Here is a 21,192-nt window from a genome sequence, read left to right on the forward strand (position 1 = left end):
TCATATGAAGTAGAACCTAAAACAAAAAAAATTTAAGAGAAGTTAAAACGTAAAGCACATCCATTAGAGAGATTAATAAATCCAGCAAGGGTAGTGCTGAAGGAAAGAAGTGGAGAGACATATGAGCCTATAAAGTCAAATTTCCATTGTATTCTGTGTCATTTCTGGTAATAAGATTCTTGACAAGTTCTCCAATGCTTTCACTCTCCATTTCTTTTTTTGTTTTCTGAAATTTGCACATGATTCGTGGTAATATAACATTGCATTGCATATATATCTAGATGCTCAGAGGGAGTTAAGCTGGACAGAAGTTCATACTCATAACACAATTTTAGTTCAAAGAATAAAACATACCAATAACAGTCTCAGTGGCACTTGTAGCCACAACTTGTGACCCATCCATAGTATCTTCTAGAAATATATCGATAGAAAGCCAAAGTGCAGAATGTGTAGCACCATGACACTGTACAGAAGAAGATATAATTGAACCAGAGCCAAAATTATTACTATATAATATTAAGAACATATCATATTAAAAACAAAAATCAGATATGCCCATCATTGTATATAAGAAATAAGTATTTAAAAAGAAGAATTATGGTTCTATTTTAGTTCAAGGTTTGCTATTTGCTACGACTAATGATGCCAATACAATATTGTGGTAATTACTAAATATCTGAAAAAGAGAAGATCTTTTGAAAACAAATTGTGCGATTTCAGTGCAAGCTGCTCTTTTTTTGGTACTTTCTATTCTTTTCACTCTTTCTGGATTTTAGGTTTGGATTATCAAGCTTCTGCAGAAAAATAAGTTTAGCCTAAACACCACTACACAAAATTAAATCATAAGCTATAATTTTGGCCAAACGGAAATATTTTAATTATGTCTTGTATCGTTTTGCCATTCACTCTGGACACTTAAAAGGGGAAAGAGGCATAACACAGGCCATCAGGTTATAAGAAACATACAAGTGTTATAATCATAAGCTATAATTTTAAACTCGGCCAAACGGAAATATTTCAATTATGCCTTGCATCGTTTTGCCAGTCACTCTGGACCTAGAAAGCATGAGTGCGGGTGCGGGAGTGCGGGTGCGCGGTACGTGGATACGGGAATTCGTCAAATTCCAAAATATGGGGATACGGGTGCGGGGGGATACGGCAAATATTAAAATATTATATATATTATATATATATAAATAATACATAAGATGCATTTAAGTAGAACAAAATAGTGGAATAACTAAATTAATCATCTTTAAGTCTTGACAATTAGAATACATATATAACTATTGCAATTTAAGTGATTCAATTGAGCATAATCATGGCTTCCATGATTTTGACCAACTAATTTTAAGTTTTTTTTTAAAAAAAAAAGTTGTAAAAAATTACGATTTGTGCCACTCCCGCACCCCCATCCCCGCACCCCCGCGTATCCCCGTCACTGCCTCCACCGATACGCCACGTGGCGTATCCCGCCGCACTCCGCCGCACCCCCGCACCCCCAAGTATCCCCCAGTTCTTCACCCAGATGAAGTATCCCTGCTTTCTAGCTCTGGACACTTAAAAGGGGGAACAGGCATAATACAGGCCATCAGGTTATAAGATACATACAAGTGTTATGTTATCACATGTAAAACATCTGGTTCTTAGCTTATATAATATTGAATAATGTGATCCACTCCCTGGACATAAATCTAAAAACCAACAACTGAAAAAGAGTCTACATGCGCTTCTTTCTATGTTTAATTAATTTGAAAACTAACAAAGGTTTATAAGATAACATGTTCATTCATTCCTTTAGTTTTTGTCTGGAACAGCTTAGACAGTAACTATCTTCTATAGCATTGCAAATAGACTTTGGAAGTGGAAATTTGTTATTAGTGCGGAGTGGTGGTGATGATTCTAATTTCTGTGATGGCGATGAAGAACTTGATGTTATGGACTTGATGAACTTGGTGAAGATTGGACAGGGCAGATGCTGCGTGTATGGGGCTTGAAAAGGAGAGGTTGGCAGCAGCCTCAGCTGCTGAGGAGATGATGGCAATGATTTTACGTGTTCAGAATGAGAAGAGCTTGGTTAAAATGGAGGCTAAACAGTACCGGAGATTGGCTGAGGAGAAACAACTCCATGATAAAGATGTTATTCAGTCACTGAAGTGGATTGCGGTAAAATACAAGACAGAAAGGAATTGGTTGGAAGGTCAGGTAAGGTTAATGAAACAAAAGCTGAAGCTAGACTCGGAAGATGCTGAAGAGGATCAATTAGAAGGCATCGCTGAATCTCCATGTTTTCGCGGTGCTAGTTGTGGAGATGATTTTGAAGATGGCCTCATTAGTTCCCTTGACAATGGTTTGTGATCTTTGTAAGTATTCATTTCCACAATTCCATTGATAAGTATAAAATAAAGAAACATTCACAATGCAACTTCTATAAAGATAGACACTTTTTACTTATTGAGCTAATAATATGAAAAGATAGTCTATTGAGATGGATCATGCTCTGGGTATTGTTCAGACAATGCCTTTTAACAATTTGTTTGCTTCTGTCACTAAGTATATCTCTCAAACAGTTTGGTATACTGATATCTACCGACACTCTTTCTGTTTGATTGTCGTTTAACATGGAATTTGAATTTCTTGGGGTTTTAAAGTTTCAGTTCTGTTATAGGATGTCTGATTACAGTTTTGATTCTCTGCAGTACCTGGGCCGTATGCTGTTTAAGTATATTGATCTTAAAGATGTTTTTATATTTTACATAATTCTATCCTGTTAATAGTACAAGAGCATCTGAAATATCTTATCATTAAGGTCAAAATTAGAAAATTAGAATCAGAACAAATGTGGTGCTGCCTAAGCGACGGATTTCTGTTGGTTTAATCCTTCACCATGCTTGCATATCGCCTGAAGTAGCCAATCTTGTACGCAAATATGCATGTTAGCATAATCATGTAGTTGAATGGTACGTAAATTTGGCCTTCATAGTAGTCTGAGGTGTGTACTAATTTCATCTTTGGAGACCACCTAAACTTCTGAGGCTTGAGAATTTTGGTGAAAGCTCCTGATATAATTGCTTGGCCTCAAACCTCAAGTTTAGGCTGTGTTTTGAAGGTGAAATCAGCACATACTACCTCTGAAGCACATTAATCATCAAATCAATCCAAGACACGATTTTTATCACAAGAAAGTACTAAATATAAAAATAAAAATAAAAGGGCACATGACTTAATTACCTTTGAAACACATTCAATCATCAAATCAATCGGAGACCCGATTTTTACCAGAAGAAAATCATTGAATAAACAAAAAATTAAAAGGGTAAGTAACTGAAAATGCAGAGGCTGTAAAGACAGGGATATAAGCACCGAGTTGAGTGGATAAAATTACCTCGACACATGGCTCTTCCTCTGCCCCGCCAATACAAGTCATACAACACCTTTGATCCTCCCCTTCCGAATGGCGATGATGGATACCCTAGGTCGCAAGATCCAATTTCGTTACCAACTGTGTTAGCGCATATATGTGTCTGTATGCTTCGGTCTCCACGTCCGCCTTCTCAGCCATAATGCTTTAGCCGGCGGCCGGCGATATAACCCAGGCGGGTGTGTAATACAAATACAGAGAGCCCAATACAGGAGAGACAGCCCAGTATATAACATAAATTGTTGGCAGGAGAGGATAGCTGAATAAATCAAAAGCAGCGGGATAACGGGGCGTTTGGACAAACTTAAAAGAAGTGACTTCTTAAATTAGAAAAATGGATTAGGAGTGAGAAATAAATAAGTTAATAAAGTGTTTGGGAAAGAAGCAGAAGCGAGAATCTAGCATTCTCAGCTTTTTAAAAGTGATTCTACTTATTTACACAAACGGGTCAATAGAAGAAGAAGCCAGAAGCAGAAGGTGCTTCTGTTAAACAAACATGCCCAATATACGCATAAAAGAAAATGTCCGAGAGTACAAAGAAAATGAAGAGGGGATGGCACCGCAGAAATTATGTGAAAACTGAGGGTATATAAGTGATTTCACCGGCATTTTCTTTGCTCATTTTATCCTTGATTCTCCTTTAATATATAGAAGCATAAAAGCCCGTGCGAGTCAGGGTGCCCGCGGATCGGTTTGGGCGGGTTACTAGCAAATTAGTAATCCAATCCAATTAGATCGGTTTTATAAAATTTGAACCCATCGTAAACCTTATTAAAATCGGGTTGGGTTGGTTCGGTTTGATCGGATTAGTCGGGTTGATCGGGTTAATTATAAATAAAATTTAGTGTAATATAAATTTGTATTTGTTCGTCAGTGATAAAATAATTTAGAAGTTTAAGAATTAAAATCACGTGCTAACTTAATCTAGTATGCAATTAGACAATTGATCACCATATATACACATCATAATACACTAAAATCTAAAAAACTAAATACATTACATATAAATTGAACATCATTATATTAAATATAATTCATAATTTGAGTATGTAACATATTAATATCAAAAAATCTTAACTTCTAAGTCGATTAGTAAACTAGTAGTATGGCTCGTTAGTACATACTCCCTCCGTCCCCCTCAATAGTTTACATTGGAGGGGGACACGGAGACCAAGACGATATATGAAAAATGAGTAAAGTTAGATGAAAAGTGGGTAAAGTGGTGGGACCTACTAATATTTAATAATAGATTTGAGATAGTGGAGGAAAGTAGTGGGTGTAATAGTAGTTTTTATTGTTAAATATGAGATAGTAGAGGAAGATAGTGGGTGTAATGATTGGAAAAACTTACTATTTATAGTAACGTAAAGAAATGAGAGGGACATCCCAAAATAGTAACCGTAAAGAAATGAGAGGGACAGAGGGAGTAATATATGTCGGGTTGGAACGGGTTAAAAATTATTAAAACCCTAACCCAACCCATTTAATTCGGGTTTTTAAATATTTAACCCATTTAAAGTTCGGTTTAATAATATCGGGTTGGGTTGGCTAAAAGTAGGGGCGGGTTGGGTCGGTTTGATCGGTTTTGTCAAATTATGGGCACCCCTACGTGCGAGGCACGGGACTCTAGTTTTTGTTATATTTTAAATAATATTCGTGTGTCATCATATTATTTCGAGCATAACTATTACGTCTTATTTTTTAACAGAATATGTAAATATGAAATGTAACATTTGCAATCTAATAGCATTGATAGTAATAATATGTACTATATTTTAAAAAAAATTATGGATAAAAAACAACATTTGAACTGATTTTTCTATATTCAAATTCATTAGGATATAGAGGTCACTACCATATTATCAACATGTTCAAAAATGTATTCGAAATTAATACTGAAACTTTTAGAATTTAAATATATTATACATCATTAAAAAGATCTGTAATTTATTGTTGAAAATTATTAAATTATTTCATCCAATATGAAAACTTGTTCTTGATATGTGAATTACGATATCCTAAATCATGATTAGATAAAGATGTGTTGTCCGCGTTGTTTTATATTTATTTCTCTTTTTTTGAGCGTACGTTTGTGTAATAGTTAAGTGATATATGATGGACGGACTATCAACACATTCTTTTTTATCATATATTGCACACACCTCCTATAAATAATAATTGAAACATATACTGTATGTAAAAGACCCTACCTTACTTTGTTATAAAAGTATCAATTGAACTACTGACTTTATAATTGTACCCGAAAAATTCCGACACGTTTGATGTGGCTTACCCTTTTAATTTTCATAACAATTATATAGTACTTCAATGCCTTATATTTTTTTTTTGTTAATTTGAAATATTAGATGATTATACTTTGATACCGCGTGTTATAATATTGTCTTGTTATAAAATATTAATTTTTTATCATTAGTTTTCTGAGCTTGTTGATTAAGACTATTAATGATTTTTCATGTAATTGTTATAAACCAGATCTCAAATAGCAAAAATAGAGTAGATGTCAGTTGGCACTATGAAGTTCATAAAAATAAGAAATATTTAGTTTAATTAGTCGTATAGTAACTTTTTTAGCTTTGTGCAAAATCACATTTTTAAATATTTTGATACTCTTATTTCTTAGGGGAGAGCAATGTAGCATATCATTTCAATTGTTAAAGATCAAATCAGGTATTCGATATTCTTGATTATAGAAAACTATTCTTGTTCTATTCCTGTTTAATCAGATATTAGTTTTCACCTTACCGCGTCGGATTATCCATTTCAGAATTAATTATATTTTATTAGTTTAATTTGTAAATGATTAATTTAATTTAATTATAGTTTGAATCATTTTATTTAACTCGTATGTTATACATTGATGGATGACATATTAAAATTATAGTTTTAAGACTTTAATATATATATATAACTTATTTCTCTGTGTTATATTATTTTAAGCAAGTAAAATTTATAACTCAATTCTTTTTAGTAGGTCTCGTAAACACGTTTTATAATTATTTGGTTGATTTTTGATTAACAACATAGAATTTCCCTAAATTCACCTTTGTATCACAAATTATAATATTTCAAATTCATATATCACCAAAATCACACCATTTAGACATATTCTCTAACACCAAATTTGATGTCGTCTTTGTCACTTTTCTTATATCTATAATTTTTCTTGGAAAAGATTTGGTTACATTTCATATTCCGAATTCATAAGTTTAAAATAAAAAGTAATCTAAATTAAAATATTCTTTCAGTTATCTAATTTCATGTTCTTCAAAATATTGTAAACTCTTTATAAGTCACCTTTATAATTAAAAAAGATAAATATGACATGGTCCATGTTAAAAGTCCATCAATTTTACCTTTCAAAGGTGCTCACTGAAATATTAGTTTTTGTGCTTATTTCTCACATTCATGACTTAAATTTCTCTAATATTGTATCGGTACTCGTTTAAAGTATTAAGTTAGATTTGAATTCGTCCAATTTTATTCAAATATGAATTATATCCATTTTTTGAAATGTGAAACATGGCTCGAGCCCAATTGTTCAAATTCTTTTTCAAATTTAAATCTATTACGTAAGTAATTAATTTATGAATATCAATCTATCATGTAAAAAACATATGAGACTTACCTGAAATAATAATTTATCTCAAATAAATAAGATATTCAAAAGAATATAAATACAACAGTTTTAATGTATGAGTTTAATGCTTTTGAATAAAAATGTTAATTGCTTGTGTAGCTCAGGTGGTTTGAGTGGTGTAATTGTGATGAAGAGGGCTTGGGTTCGGAATTAGGCTGGGGTTCGAAGCTATGAGGGGGGTATTGGATTGGGATTTTAAAGCATTTTTTTTGCATTCATCAAATCCGAGGGTATTCGATTGGGATTGTTTGAAATCCATTAAAATCTTGAGGTATTCAATTGGAATTTTAAATTATGCTACAAAATCCGGGGGTATTCAATTGGGATTTTAAATTATGCTTTAAAATCCGATGGTATTCAATTGGGATTCTTTAAAATCCATTAAAATCTGATGGTATTCAAATGCTGATGGATTTTTTTGCATTTCATAAAATGATGGATTTTGTGGCATTCTTCAGTGTATTTTAAGTTTCTTGAAATCCCACCAAAATCAATGGGATTTTGAAGCATTGTGCTTAACTTTTATAAACTCTGCGACATTTTATCAAGAATCCGCATAAAATCAAAATCACACACAATCCATTAAAATCCATATACTAAAAACAATCCATTAAAATCCCAATCGAATACCCTCCGTTAGGTAATTTATTTGCTCAGGAGGGAGGCTTGACACGAACGTGTTGGGCTATTATATATTATATATTATATATATAGGGGAGAGTTCTGGTACAAACTTACAAACTTACAAACTTTTTTTGTTCAACACATATATAACTTGAGTTCAACATTTTTTTAACATATTTTGTTGAACATCGATTAAAATAGTGGTGGAGAAGTACATAAACCAATTTTTAAATGTAAGAACTAAGGTAAACATGTTATATAACTAATATTTATGTTTCTAGACCCTACCCAAACCCCAGAGGTATAGTTTAAACATTTTTTTAGATATATTCAACACAATGATAATTAGTGTTCAACACCCGATGTTGAACCCCAGTTATAAATGTGTTGAAAACGCGATTTATTTATGCGTTATTCTAAAAAACTGTGATGTTTTTTGAAAAATTTTCAACATGGATACTTTATATAACTAAGGATTAACACAATGGGAGAATAAAAAAAAGTTTGTAAGTTTGTAACTTAAAAAAGTTTTTATTTGATCCTATTCCTATATATATATATAAGTAGAAGTAGAAGTAGATTATAGGAGTAGATTATTCTATCTATTCAAATTAGAACTTATAATATTCGATTCAAATTAGAATTATGATATATATATATATATATATATATATATTATTAAAATAAAAACCAAGTATATGAGGTCGTTGAAGACTTGAAGGGAAACAAAAGCGGCCTACAAATCGCCCTCACCAGGTAATTTTCGGTTACAATCAATTTTCGATGTATATTCTCTTGTTGTCTTGTCGTCTTTCTTCATGTATACCTTTGTAGATTGATAATTGATTTGTATTTGGATTTATAATCTAGGCCTAGGGTTCTCAATTCTAGGGTTTTGTTTTCATATTGTATCATTAATTGATGATTGGGTTTTAATTTTATTCATCCAGATAAGATGATTTATGTGCACGTGTCCGAAACCGATTGTAAGTATATATATTTTGTTTTTGATGATAATGATGATAAATATTTAGGTGGAACAATTATCACTTACTCTTATTTCGCTGTGCAGGCGGTTCTAACTCTCAGATCAACAAGGTATGTGCAATTTTCCCGAGTTTCGATTTTGTGAAATTACATGTAGTCTAGATTGATTGCTAGATTTGTTCTGCGTTTGCGTTTCTTATCCTGCTCTTGCTTCAGCTCATGGAACCACATATTATCTACAAAGCAAAGGTTGATATATCAGGAGTTCCTAGGATATTTTGTAGCTTAGATGGCGGGGGTGGTGTGTACAAGTATCCCGAAGATGATGATGAACTTCTAAGCTTGTGTTCGAACCGATCATCACCGAGAATGCGTTGTGAGTTTTCTATGTTTTATTCTTAATGTTACATAAAGCCTTTTTTTTTAAAAGTAATTATTTAAATGGTAAACTCCTTGTGTGTAAATTTGTCCAAAACTTGAAAACAATTTTAGCGGAAATATAAATCCTGAGTCATATATATAAAGCATATCTAAAGAGCCTAGAAACAACATTCTGCATCAGTATGCTTCTTAAGTTTTATCGGGAACTTTTGCTCACAGCTCAAGTGATACAGGGTGAAATTCAAAAAACTGTTAAGATACATTACCTCATTTACGGGAGAATTTAATTTTATATAGAAAAACTTGATTTACACATCAGGGATTCGCCAAAGAATCCCAAACTCCCAACCGAATTTGTCGCGAGAAATCCCTACAAAGATTGTTACGTTCATAATATATATACCACAGAAGTCAGGACTCAAAACATTCAGACGTTACGCAGTAAGATTCTTTGCAAATGATTGTTGAAGCAATTGAAGATGTGCTTATAACTCTTTGAATCCTAGGCTAGTTTTGTGAACAAAAAATTGTCTAACCAAAAGGATTACAAGCTATATTTGTCAAAGGAACTATGTGAAAAGAACAAGGAATCGGGGCTGGTAGAACAGAGGTTATGTAAAGAATAACTAAATCACTGTACATTTACATTAAGATCTATTCAAGTTTTCCTAGTAACACTTGGATCTCAAGAGATTTATACTGTATATCAGAAGCGAAACATTGAAATAGAAACATTTGATCACCATAAAGGTTTCAATTTCTAGAATTTAAGCAAATGTGTTTACATTGATCACAAAGATATATATATATATATATATATATATATATATATATATATATATATTTATAGGGTCCTACTCCAATAGAAACTACTAGAATAGAAACCAAATAGAAACCAATGCGATTAAGTAGAATGATGCGGGTTTTGGGACCGGGGATGGACCTCGAGATGGACCTAGACGGGGTCTAAGTGGGGCCTAATAAGCTGGGTCGGGGCCTAGCGGGACAATGGTGGGACCAAGGTTTGGCTCTTTAAGACTGTCTGGAGCCTGTCTAGGGCCTGTGAAGAGCCTTGGCGAGGCCCTAGCGGGCCCGGGGTGGATTGAGTGGGGTGAGGGTGGGCCCTAGGTGGGTAATGACATATAAAGAGTGGGTGAGGTCATTTAGGTATAGTTTCTTTGGGTTTCCATTTTAGTTTTTATTTTAGTGGTTTCTATTTGAGCAATTGCCTATATATATATATATATATATATATATATATATGTTTGTTTGTTTGTTTGAGGTGAACTCACTCCAGCCAAAGAAAAGTCACTATTAGGTTTGCTTATGTTACTTGTAAGATGTTATAGTTATTCAAGTTTATAATAATAAAGTATGTCATACAAAATTTTAGCATAAAAACATGGTTTTCCTATGTAATCTGTGTAACATAGTATCAGAGGATCGGATGTAATATGTAATCTATATACACTCTGAGTTATGTTCAAATTATCCAACTTCATTTTTATTTAATTAAAATGCTATCCAAGTTATTGTGAGATTTAATAAATTGCATTGAGGTGCTACGAGATTTTTATTGTCAAACACTGATTTGTTGTACACAATTAATCCAGAAAATAACATTTCACCCTTGCAATTTCTTGTGATTAACGTTACAAACATGACAAGCTATTGAAATATACCTTATCACAGTTTTAAACTTCTAACTCTTTATACAATCAAGTTTTAATTTCTTTCATATCCCTAATGAGTAATCCTCTTTCACATTTGCACACATATCATTTCAAACATTACATACAATTGCACTATATATTATTTTAAACATTACATTCATATCAACTTTACAATCATTCAGTAGATCTACCTTGCAATCTTCATTACATTTTAAAATTACAACCATTGTTGCATCATATTGACCTTACTGCATCCAATCTGCTTTACTGTTTTTGTACACAGTAGACTTACTGCATACCATTCAGTATTTTCTTATAGTGTACATTCTGCATTTTTTTATGCTCAGATTCGAATTTATTAGCTGCTACTAGTAATTTCAACTATGAAATTGATGTTTGTACCCTCTATTATATATTCTATATATATGTATATGCTCGACTTGTTTGTCGACGTTTTACGACTAGTCAGGAAACTTTGCACCATTCAATTCCAAGGTAATAACTATGCTACTACCTAAGACCTAGTTTCCTGCCAAGAGTGCAATGCCTTTGTTAAGCACCAGAGAAGCACGAGAGGTAAAGAGATAACGAACTCTCAAAAGGAGGTAGAAAGAAACCATGAACTTAAAAAAATCTCGTGAAGGGAGAGTGCATTGTCATCTTCTTTTCTGTAGTTTTATAATTTTATTAGTAGATGTTGTGTGGAAGATATGACTTCTTGGATAGTGTATGGCTGTATGCTAATAGTAATGTGATTCGACTGTTGTTTTCATTATCTCCAATCTGTTTTGTGCTATCATATGGAATTTTGTTTATTGATTCTTTAAATATTGTTTTGGACAGGGATTGGTGGCAAGTTCGATCAAACCGAGGTGATTGCTTGTTTGTTTATTTTCTTTAGTTTATATTCATATCGCTTCCTGCTGCTTTCTTTATTAGTTTGTGATAACTTTGTCCCTCTTGCAGAAAAAAAAAAGTTCTGTTGACTAATGTGAATATGTTAGAACATATTCGAAGGGGCAATGGAAACCATGTCACCCTTTGTTTTTGTTGGAATATAACTTAGGATTTTTTAAATTTTTTTCTGCCACAATATTATATTTTCTCAATTCTAATCAATTCACGTGTACGACTCTTAGACCCATTATTTTATATAGGTTCCCCCTATATAGGTTCTTTGTTATGGTTTTTTTTTTTGTGTGTCCATTGATTTGAAAACTATTTTCCAATTTGGACAGTAAATGTAGTTGGGAGATTCTACTATTATTGCAGTAGTAATTTTACTATTATTGCATTATCAATTCTACTATTAGCTGGATCAATAAGCTTGTGCTAGCTCCTTGGAGAAGCACACTTTAGTTAGGAACATCTAAATGTTAAATTATCAATTTGGGGATGTTCCTAAGGTATAGATTGCAGTGCGGTTCTTAATAATACTTCTTGTTTTGTTTATCACTTTGCTATTTATTGTGTTTAAGATCTGAAAGCTTCCTTGACTGTAGTCAGTTAAAAAGTAATGTTACCTCTTTTATCGCATAATATCATATCCCTCCTTTCAATCTGTATGCCATATTTAGGAACTAATCTCAAATTGAAACATCTACCATGTTTGCATGTCTTGTGTGTAGTAAATATGGAGTTGTGCTATGTTGTATTACCCATAGAAGGCATTGGAAGTTCATTTCATCTCATTATTTAAGCTGCATTCAACTAGAAAGGTGTATGGGGATGTTGATGTTTTCTGTGATAATCTTGGATGGAAAGAGAAATTGGTGTTTCTTTGACATGCTAGACATGTTGAAGCTATTTTTTACTTCTTATTCTTTTCCATCTCTACATTGCAAGTGAGTGGATATGCTCGTTTATATTTACATGCACTCATATATTTTCGTTCTCCATTTCACTTGCTTATGATTCGACAAGCATTGTTCATCCTCTGTTATTTGATATAATCTCTGGCTGCTTCCTCCATTTTCTCTATCTTGTGATGTACCATGTCTGTTTTGAACTAATGTTGCATATTATGTCTTTCTTAGATTTATCATGTGGTAGTGGAAGCTGAAAGTGGTAAAGTGGAGGACTTTCTTAAAGTGCTGAAAGGAATTGGGTGGTATGTTGTCTTGTTCTCTATAGGTTATCTTGTTTCAAGTAAATGTAGTAGCTATGCTCTCTTGGATTTTTGTTTTTGTATGTAGTCTAAAGTTATATTATAAAGTGAAAGAAATTGAACCACAAAACTAGCATAAGTGGGAAATTATGTGCCACATCATGCAGATCTCTTATATTTTCAAGTCATATTTGATATTTTGTATGTGACTACCAGATAGTATTACCTGATTTTGACTATTATTTATATGCAAAACATGTGCAGTGAAAGCATGTTCATCGCCTGTTCTGTGGAACGGGCCAATCGTTTCTTTGCTGAGTTGAACGAGGATAATGCTACAAGGCTCAGAGGTCAGTACCGTGTGTCTCCTTCACTCTTCTAGAGCAATTTGGTGAAGTTAGAAAATGTCAAATGATCGGAGATTTGTCTAATGCATCTCTTTCTTTATATTGGATTTACAGATTCTAGTGGAATTAGCGATGTATATTCGCGTGATGAACTTATTGAAGATGATTAAGAGGACTTCTGGTTTTTAATTTAAAGAAAGCATTTGTTCCTGAATGCAGCATTTTATGAGGGTAGAAGCCAAATTTCCTTTACTTTATATAAAAGAGTGTTTTGTTACCTAAATCAGCAATATGGTTGATGAACTAATATCTATGCCCGAGGTGCATTGATTTATCTGATAAATTGAGTATACGATCTTTAGCTAAATGAATGCAAGATAGTGGAAGCTGTCGTTTTATGTTAAAATTTTAGCGTGCATGATACAGCTTTTTTCCTTTCGAACAAAGCAAGTGCATTCTCAAAGTTCTTGTTCTCTTCTTGGCTGCATCTTGTGTCCTTGCTTTCCTCAGGGAACCACTTTGAGTTTTCAAGATATGAACTAATTGAAAATATTTTATGTGGTCCGGGTACAGTTGCGTTACATAGGTGGACATGGTTAGAACTTAGAAGGGCAGATAGCCAGATACTTAACAGGTAGTTCAGATTTTATGTTGATTGTCTACAGAATATCTGAAGACTAGAAGTAACTATATGAATAAAGAGGCATTAATTAAGGAGCACTGTCGAGGGAAACTGAATACTTTATTGACATAAGCATAAGATGTGAATATTTGAGCTTAATTAATTGCATAAGTTGATGAAACAAGTGAATATAGAACAAAGAACTCTGTGCAAGAAGCAGGAACTTTTTACTCCCTCCGTCCCACAATACATGTCTTTTTTGGAAAAATTACGCATATTAAGAAAGCATTGATTAGATAAAATTTTCTCACCTCTACCCCTAATAAATGCATGAATGTAGACTTTTATTCAACCTCCATTAATTGTTATACAACTTTCAAGAAGGGTAATTTTGGAATATTTGCAATATATTTGCATTGGAAACTAAAAGTAGACATGTATTGTGGGACAAAAATTTCTTCCAAAAGAGACATGTATTGTGGGACGGAGGGAGTATATTTTTTGTCGGAAGTGGAAGAGGCAGCTTTAAATGAAAAAGAAATCAGGATAAAGCGGACAACTACAAGGAAATGAGCTTATAGATGTGAATTCTAATTTTGAATATTTACTTGTGTTTGTAGGATTGGAGAGCAAGGAAATGAGCTTATAGATGTCATTTCTAACTTTAGGAATATGTATTGTGTTTGTACTTTGTAGGATCGGAGAGATTTGCTCAACACAAACATTACAGTAGTAGTATTTAGTAGGAGATATTTTGGAGATAAATGTGTTGTGTGATTGGCTTCTCGTAATTATAAGCAGGGGAGGAAGTAAGGAAAGTTTCATGATATTTATTAGTCTGTCAATGATTGATAGACTGAAGCTCGTAATACATTTCACATTTGCACCCTCCGTAGAGCTCCCCTCTTGCAATTGGGTCGCTACGATTACGGGTTGGATGTCTAATTGTCTAGAAAATGATGATATGCATAGGTGGTCGATAAATAAATTAGTAACTATTCAGATGGTAACACAAACATCTTTTTGTGTAGCTCTAAAAGACTCTTTGTAGTAGGCGTCGATAAATAAATTAGTAATCGCATACTTAACAAACTCCTTCATATATAGCTCTAAAAAGACTTTTTATTCTTTCAATGTGAAATTTAAGATTACATAATATATTTCTCACTTTTAGTGAATCAACTTTGGATAATTATATCTTTTCTGTCCCTTAATAATTTTGATTAATTAACCTGTTCGGACTCGGCACGTAATAATCACATAACCAAAATGTGACTCAAATGACTAATTAAATACAACTAAACCATTATTTTCTAAGTTTCAACATAATTTTCGTATAGAACATGTTTTCTTACTTAAAATAGTCAAATATTAGCTACATATGTTTGGGAATCAAATAAAATTGCTCATATAAGCTCAAATTCAACTCTTTTAATATACTATTATATAAATATACAGTTAGAAATTAAAATTAATGACATATATACACATATAATTAATTAAGAAAATTATAGCATATTATAGTTCTATCTTCTATGTATTAAATTCAGACCAAATAAATTAAAATTTAAAATATTAGGACATAATCCAATTTATTCGATTCCGTTAGTCGAGTTTAGAGCTCAGAGCTTGGTTAGTCGTGACAATGTCAATGATGTACGCGTACAAAAAGAGAAGATCTACTTCAAATTCTTTCAGAAGCCAATGCTTTGGAATATTCCATTCTTGTAGCAGCCACCGTTTCGGATCCTGCTCCTCTGCAATTTCTGGCCCCATATTCGGGGTGTGCCGGGGGTATTAGTTTGGTAATGGTTGGAGCAGCAAACTCGGATTCGGCAAAAATCTCAATTTTTTGATAGTACGAAGGGGGAATTGGCCCAAAAATTGGATAGGGGTCAAGACGCTGTCGGGCGCCGGCGGCTGACTCAAGTGCCCCCGAACCGCGCGAAATGGTCGCCTCATCAGTCCCCTCCAATTCTAATTCTCCGGAAAGGATCAACCGAGAGGAGAGTGATCGACACGTATTTTAAGACTCGCAAAAATATAATTTTATAACTTATTTTAATTTTTTTTAAGAATAACAAAAAAACCAAAAAAAAAATGTTATGAAACTATATTTTATATGTGTTTTAAAATACATATCAAACTCAACACTTCAAATGTAAAGAATTACATGGAACAAACAGAATATCTCATTTTATTCGTCATTAATTATATTAAATGTTGATAGTAATAGCCTCAAAGAAATAAATAATATTTATTAAATATTTTTATATCATATTTAGGGAATAAGGATTCTAAGAGCATATCTAATGTGATTGGTTATAATCGTTGACTAAATTAGACCTGTAAGACATTATGCAAAATTTGTTGAAATTATAAGACATTGTGATTTAATGATATTGAATATATTATTTGTCTATAATTTAAAAAATAGTATGTTGTTATTTTACTTGACAAACACATATCTAAAGATAATTATCTTATATTTAAAGATAATCATTTAATTTACTGAGGATTTTGTGATACAGGTAGGTCCTATGTAACAAAACTATAGGAGAACGTATATTTTCACACATGTCACACAATATTTTATCTTGTACTAAATCCGCATCTCACAGAAACAACTTCCGTACCTTTTCAGATTAGAGATATGATGAGTGTGCTCTAAGGGTTACAAGTGTATATTTGGTTTGATTTGTTTTATCTTATATTTATTATTACTTTGATTGCCAAAGTGATACTCTTTTGAACGTGCGAGGACCTCTTTCATATTTAATTTTAAATTATATCTCAATAATATTTATATATAAAATAAAAATTTATAAATTATCCTTTCAATGTTCAAAATGGAATAGAAGCGGGTTTTATAAATAGAATAGTTTTACTGTTCTTCTTGCAAAAATAAAATAAAAATGGGTTTTGTAATTAAATTACGTTTTTTTTTTGTTTTTTTATGTTCTAAACCAAATAAAAGGAGGAGGTTTTGTAACTATAGAAAAACTCAAAACTATCTTTTATGCGTATAAGATATTAATAAGATAAATCAGTAAACTACAATAAATAATTTCTTCGGCCGGCAGCCACAGCACGAAGAATCCCCTTGAACAGGTAAATTTTTTTTTTTTGATAATCTTGAACAGGTAATTTTCAGCCACACAATCAATTTTCAATTTATATTATCTCTTCGTCTATCTGTATGGATAGGTAGATTGATTTGTGTTTCGATTTATAATCTAGGGTTATAGGTGATTTTGTTCATCCAGATAAAAAACAAGATGATTTTTGTGCCCGTGTTTGATGATAGTGATGGTAAGTATATGTATACATTGAGTATATATTCTTGTTTGATCGTAATAACAATTATCACTTGCCCCTATTTTGCTGCGCAGGCGGTTCTGAATCTCAGGTACGTACAATTTTCCCAGAGTTTTAATTTTGTGAAATTACGTTTAGTCTAGATTTGATTTCTAGATCTGTTCTGGCGATCCTTACCCTGCTCTGGCTTCAGCCCATGGAACCACGAAATATCTATAAAGCAGAGGTTGACATGTCAGGAGTTCCTAAGATATTTGGTCGATTTGAAGGCGGCGGTAGTTTGTACCAGTATCCTGAAGATGATACTGAACTTTTAGGCTTGTGTTGGACGCCATCAGCGAAAATGCGTTGTAAGTTTTCCATGTTTTGTTTTTATTGTTACATAAAGCCTTTTGTTTTATAGAAGACATCACTAGTTTGCGGAGGTACTTGACAGAAATAAACCACTCTGTTTGTGCTTGGATCCATCGTAATCCTTTTGTTTGGAACTTTAAGAGCTTTACATTAAATTTCCTGGTTTTGAACTTAGTAGCCTGTTTAGTTGAGGTTTAAGACTTAGTTAGATCCTGCTTGTTTTTCTGCAACTTAATTAGAATCTCAATAATTTTTGCAACTTTTGCTCAGAATTTGAGTATAGCTCTCCTGCTCTATTTCCGGTTCTGGTGCTAATTTAATCGGGAATTTATGATTTTCACATATTTGCAAAGCCACTTCTCTTCTCATCCCCATACCCTTTGCTTAGCGACATTGTTGAAGCAATTGAAAATTTGCTCACAACTCTTCTAATTCTAGACTAGAACTATTTGTAAACAGAAATTATTGAACATAAAAGATTACAATGTAAAAGCTATATATGTCAAAAAGAACTATGCTACTGCTTTCGTTTTCCTAAAAAGAACTTGCAATGGTAAAAAAGAGGTAATGTAAAGAATAACTAAATCATTGTACATCTTCATTTAGTAACACTTGGATCTCAAGAGATTTATACTGTATATCAGAACTTAGAAGGGGAAACTTGAACTAGAAACATTTTATCACCATAACTGGCTTCCGTTTGTAGAATTTAAGCAAATGTGTTTACATTCATCGCACATGCTTTTGTTGATTATTGGAGAAGTACGGCAGATAAAGAGATAACGACCTCTCAAAAGGAGGTAGAATTATTTATCTGTCTTGTTTGATTTTTTGTAGTCAATTTGATCAAACTTTGACCGGTAATTAGTAATTATTCTTACATGATCTTGAAAATCGAAAAAATACATTTTAAAGTAGAATAGATTTAAATTCTAAATAATATATTTTTCATAATTATTTTATATATGTAAATTTCAGTTAAAATTTGGTCAATTTGACCACAGAGTCAAACAAGATAGATAAATTTGGACTGAAGAAGTATCACTAAATTTTTTTAATGTTGTATAATTATTTAATTGTATACTAAATAAGTACATATCATCTGGAACGCGAAAAATATAATTAGAAATTTAGAGGTTGAATAAAAAATTGTACTTGGAAAATTATTTATCTGTTTATGAAATTCAACTTATTGATGTTAAAATTTTAATATAATCTTTAGAACTTAGTTTACAGAACTGCTTACTCCACCAGATGCCCAAAATTTGTCCAGTCTCTCTAGCTCTCTCACTCGAGCGTATCAACTCATTTACAGTCCTAGGTAGAAAGACACCATGAAAGGACTTGAAACAGATCTAGTGAAGGGATAATGCCCTGATTGTAATTTTTTTGGTAGTTTTATACTTTTATAGTTGATGTTGTGTCGAAGCTATCACTTCCTGTATAGTAAATGCTAATAATAATGTGTCGAACTGATTTTTTCTTTATATCTCTCATCTGTTTTGTGCTATTGTATGGAATTTTGTTTTCTGATTCTTTAGATATTGTTTTGGACAGGGATTGGTGGCAAGTTTGATCGAACCAAGGTGATTGCATGTTTGTTTATATTCTTTAGTTTATATTCATGTCGCTTCCCTTATTAATTTGTGATAACTCTGTCCTTTTTCTGCTGACTAATGTGAATTTGTTCTAACATATTCTAAGGGACAAATGAAACAATGTCATATTTCGTTTCTGTTGGAATATAACCAAGAATTTCTTAATTGTTATCTTGCATAATTATATATTTTCTTAATTCTAATCAACTCACATGTACAACTCTTATCCCATAGGTTCTCCTAAAAGATTCGTTCTTATGGGTTTTTCTTAGTGTTCATTGATTTGAAAACTATTTTCCAATTTGACTGTTAATGTAGTTGGGAGATTATACTATTATTGCAGTAGTAATTTTGCCTAGCTGTTTGAGTTTGTGTTATCTTGATCAAAGGCTTGTGCTAGCTCCTTGGAGAAACACACTATAGTGATGAACATCCAGATGTTGATTTATATCCATTTGAGGATGTTCTTAAGGTATAGATTGCAGTGTGATTCATAATAATATTTCTTGTTTCTGTTTATCATTATGCTGTGCGTAGGATCTGAAAGCTTCCTTGACTTTAGTCAGTTCAAAAATAATGTTACCTTTTTCTAGCATAATATCATAACCCTCCTTTCAATCTCTATGCCATCTTTAGGCACTTTCAATCTCAAAGTGGACGTTCATTGTGTTTGCATTTCTTGTGCTTAGTAAATTTGGAGTTGTGCTACTGTTGTGTTGTATGACCCATAAAAGGCTTTTAAAGTTCGTTTAACCTCATTATTTAAGCTGGCTATAAACAGAAAAATGTATTTGGTGGGGGGATGCTGATGTTTTCTTAGATAACCTTGGATGCAAAGACAAATTGGGGTCTCTTAGACATGTTGAAGGTTTTTTTTTTGTACTTCTTATTCTTTTCCATCTCTACATTACAACTGAGTGGATATACTCATTTATATTTACATATGCTCGTTATTTTCATCCTCGATTTTGCTGTCGCTGATGAATCGGCAAGCATTATTCATTCTCTATGATATTTGACATAATTTTTGGCAGCTTTCTCTGTTTTCTCTATCTTGAGATGTACCATATCTGTATTGAACTAATGTCTCTCTTAGATTTATCATGTGGAAATGGAAGCTGAAAGTTGTACAGTGGAGGACTTTCTTAAAGTGCTGAAAGGAATTGGCTGGTATCTTACCTTGTTCTCTATAGTTTATTTGCTTTTAGTAAATGTAGCTGTGCTCTCTTGGATTTTTGTTTTTGTATGTATAAAATTATTATATTGTAGAGTGAAAGGAATCGAACCACCAAAATTAATATAAGTGGGAAATTATGTGCCACATCATGCAGATGTGGTAAAGCAATACCCTTCATTCATATTTGGTGCTTTGTACTGTGACTACTAAACAATATTACTTGATTTTGATTATTATTTTATATGCAAAACATGTACAGTGAAGACCTGTTCATTGCCTGTTCCGTGGAAAGGGCCAATCTTTTCTTTGTCGAGTTGAACGAGGATAGCGCTACGAGGCTTAGAGGTCAGTATTGTGCGTCTCCTTTGCTCTCTTGGAGCTAGATGGTGAAATTAGAAGATGTCAAAATGATCGGAGATTTGTCTAATGCATCTCTTTATAATCAATTTTCAGGTTCGAGTGGAATTTGTGATGTATATCCGCGTGGGTGATCTTCAATTCAAGATGATATTTAGGAGGACTTTTTGTTTTTAATCTACAGAAAGCTTTTGTTCCAAGCAAAATATGGTGTGTATATGGCTATATCTATGACTAATATCTATGACCTATGTTTATATAAATCGACTATTCGAACTTTAGCTAAAAGAATGCAATATACTGGAAGCTGTCCTTTTATGATAGACTTTTTACCATATAATCAAGAAACTCAGTAAAATTCATCGTAAAAGCAACCATATTTCAAATGTTCTTCAATTTTTTTTTAGTGGATGCTAGTGGACTGTAGCCTGTAGGTGTGTGCTGTACAACACTTTTTTTTAATAGTTGCCGCATGGCCTGAGTATTTTTTGGAGTACACAAATCGGCCCTCTTTAAGAGTTTAATTTTGAGGTTGTAATGCACCTCCAGAAAAATTTTTTAAGGCCAT

At 32.5% G+C, this 21,192-nt stretch overlaps 2 protein-coding genes across 4 annotated transcripts; both read left to right on the plus strand.

Moving 5' to 3' along the window:
* Positions 1 to 8,361: 8,361 nt before the first annotated feature.
* Positions 8,362 to 13,604, plus strand: LOC108224053 (uncharacterized). Of its 2 annotated transcripts, XM_017398601.2 has the most exons (8): positions 8,362 to 8,459; positions 8,654 to 8,689; positions 8,776 to 8,801; positions 8,907 to 9,066; positions 11,588 to 11,616; positions 12,781 to 12,854; positions 13,116 to 13,201; positions 13,313 to 13,604. In XM_017398601.2, exons 2-8 carry the CDS (start codon positions 8,659 to 8,661, stop codon positions 13,366 to 13,368), a joined length of 462 nt encoding a protein of 153 aa, XP_017254090.1. In that variant the 5' UTR covers positions 8,362 to 8,459; positions 8,654 to 8,658; the 3' UTR covers positions 13,369 to 13,604. The 2 variants fall into 2 exon arrangements, with proteins under 2 accessions (XP_017254090.1, XP_017254089.1); XM_017398600.2 differs by lacking the exon at positions 8,362 to 8,459 and having other exon boundaries at positions 8,529 to 8,689.
* Positions 13,605 to 16,787: 3,183 nt separating this feature from the next.
* On the plus strand, positions 16,788 to 20,947 carry LOC108224004 (uncharacterized). Of its 2 annotated transcripts, none has more exons than XM_017398518.2 (8): positions 16,788 to 16,931; positions 17,061 to 17,132; positions 17,213 to 17,229; positions 17,332 to 17,488; positions 19,050 to 19,078; positions 20,187 to 20,260; positions 20,527 to 20,612; positions 20,721 to 20,947. In XM_017398518.2, exons 2-8 carry the CDS (start codon positions 17,099 to 17,101, stop codon positions 20,756 to 20,758), a joined length of 435 nt encoding a protein of 144 aa, XP_017254007.1. In that variant the 5' UTR covers positions 16,788 to 16,931; positions 17,061 to 17,098; the 3' UTR covers positions 20,759 to 20,947. The 2 variants fall into 2 exon arrangements, with proteins under 2 accessions (XP_017254007.1, XP_017254008.1); XM_017398519.2 differs by lacking the exon at positions 20,721 to 20,947 and adding an exon at positions 19,480 to 19,562 and having other exon boundaries at positions 20,527 to 20,591.
* Positions 20,948 to 21,192: the final 245 nt, after the last annotated feature.

The sequence above is a fragment of the Daucus carota genome, chromosome 5, assembly GCF_001625215.2.
Source record: "Daucus carota subsp. sativus chromosome 5, DH1 v3.0, whole genome shotgun sequence".
In the NCBI taxonomy this organism is placed as follows: domain Eukaryota; kingdom Viridiplantae; phylum Streptophyta; class Magnoliopsida; order Apiales; family Apiaceae; genus Daucus; species Daucus carota.

Coding starts and splice junctions, on each gene's coding strand:
- LOC108224053 (XM_017398601.2), top strand. CDS start 8,659: ATGATTTATGTGCACGTGTCCGAAACCGATT. Junction 8,690..8,775: donor GCACGTGTCCGAAACCGATT/GTAAGTATATAT, acceptor TTCGCTGTGCAG/GCGGTTCTAACTCTCAGATC. Junction 11,617..12,780: donor GCAAGTTCGATCAAACCGAG/GTGATTGCTTGT, acceptor TGTCTTTCTTAG/ATTTATCATGTGGTAGTGGA.
- LOC108224004 (XM_017398518.2), top strand. CDS start 17,099: ATGATTTTTGTGCCCGTGTTTGATGATAGTGATG. Junction 20,261..20,526: donor GTGCTGAAAGGAATTGGCTG/GTATCTTACCTT, acceptor AAACATGTACAG/TGAAGACCTGTTCATTGCCT. Junction 20,613..20,720: donor TAGCGCTACGAGGCTTAGAG/GTCAGTATTGTG, acceptor ATCAATTTTCAG/GTTCGAGTGGAATTTGTGAT.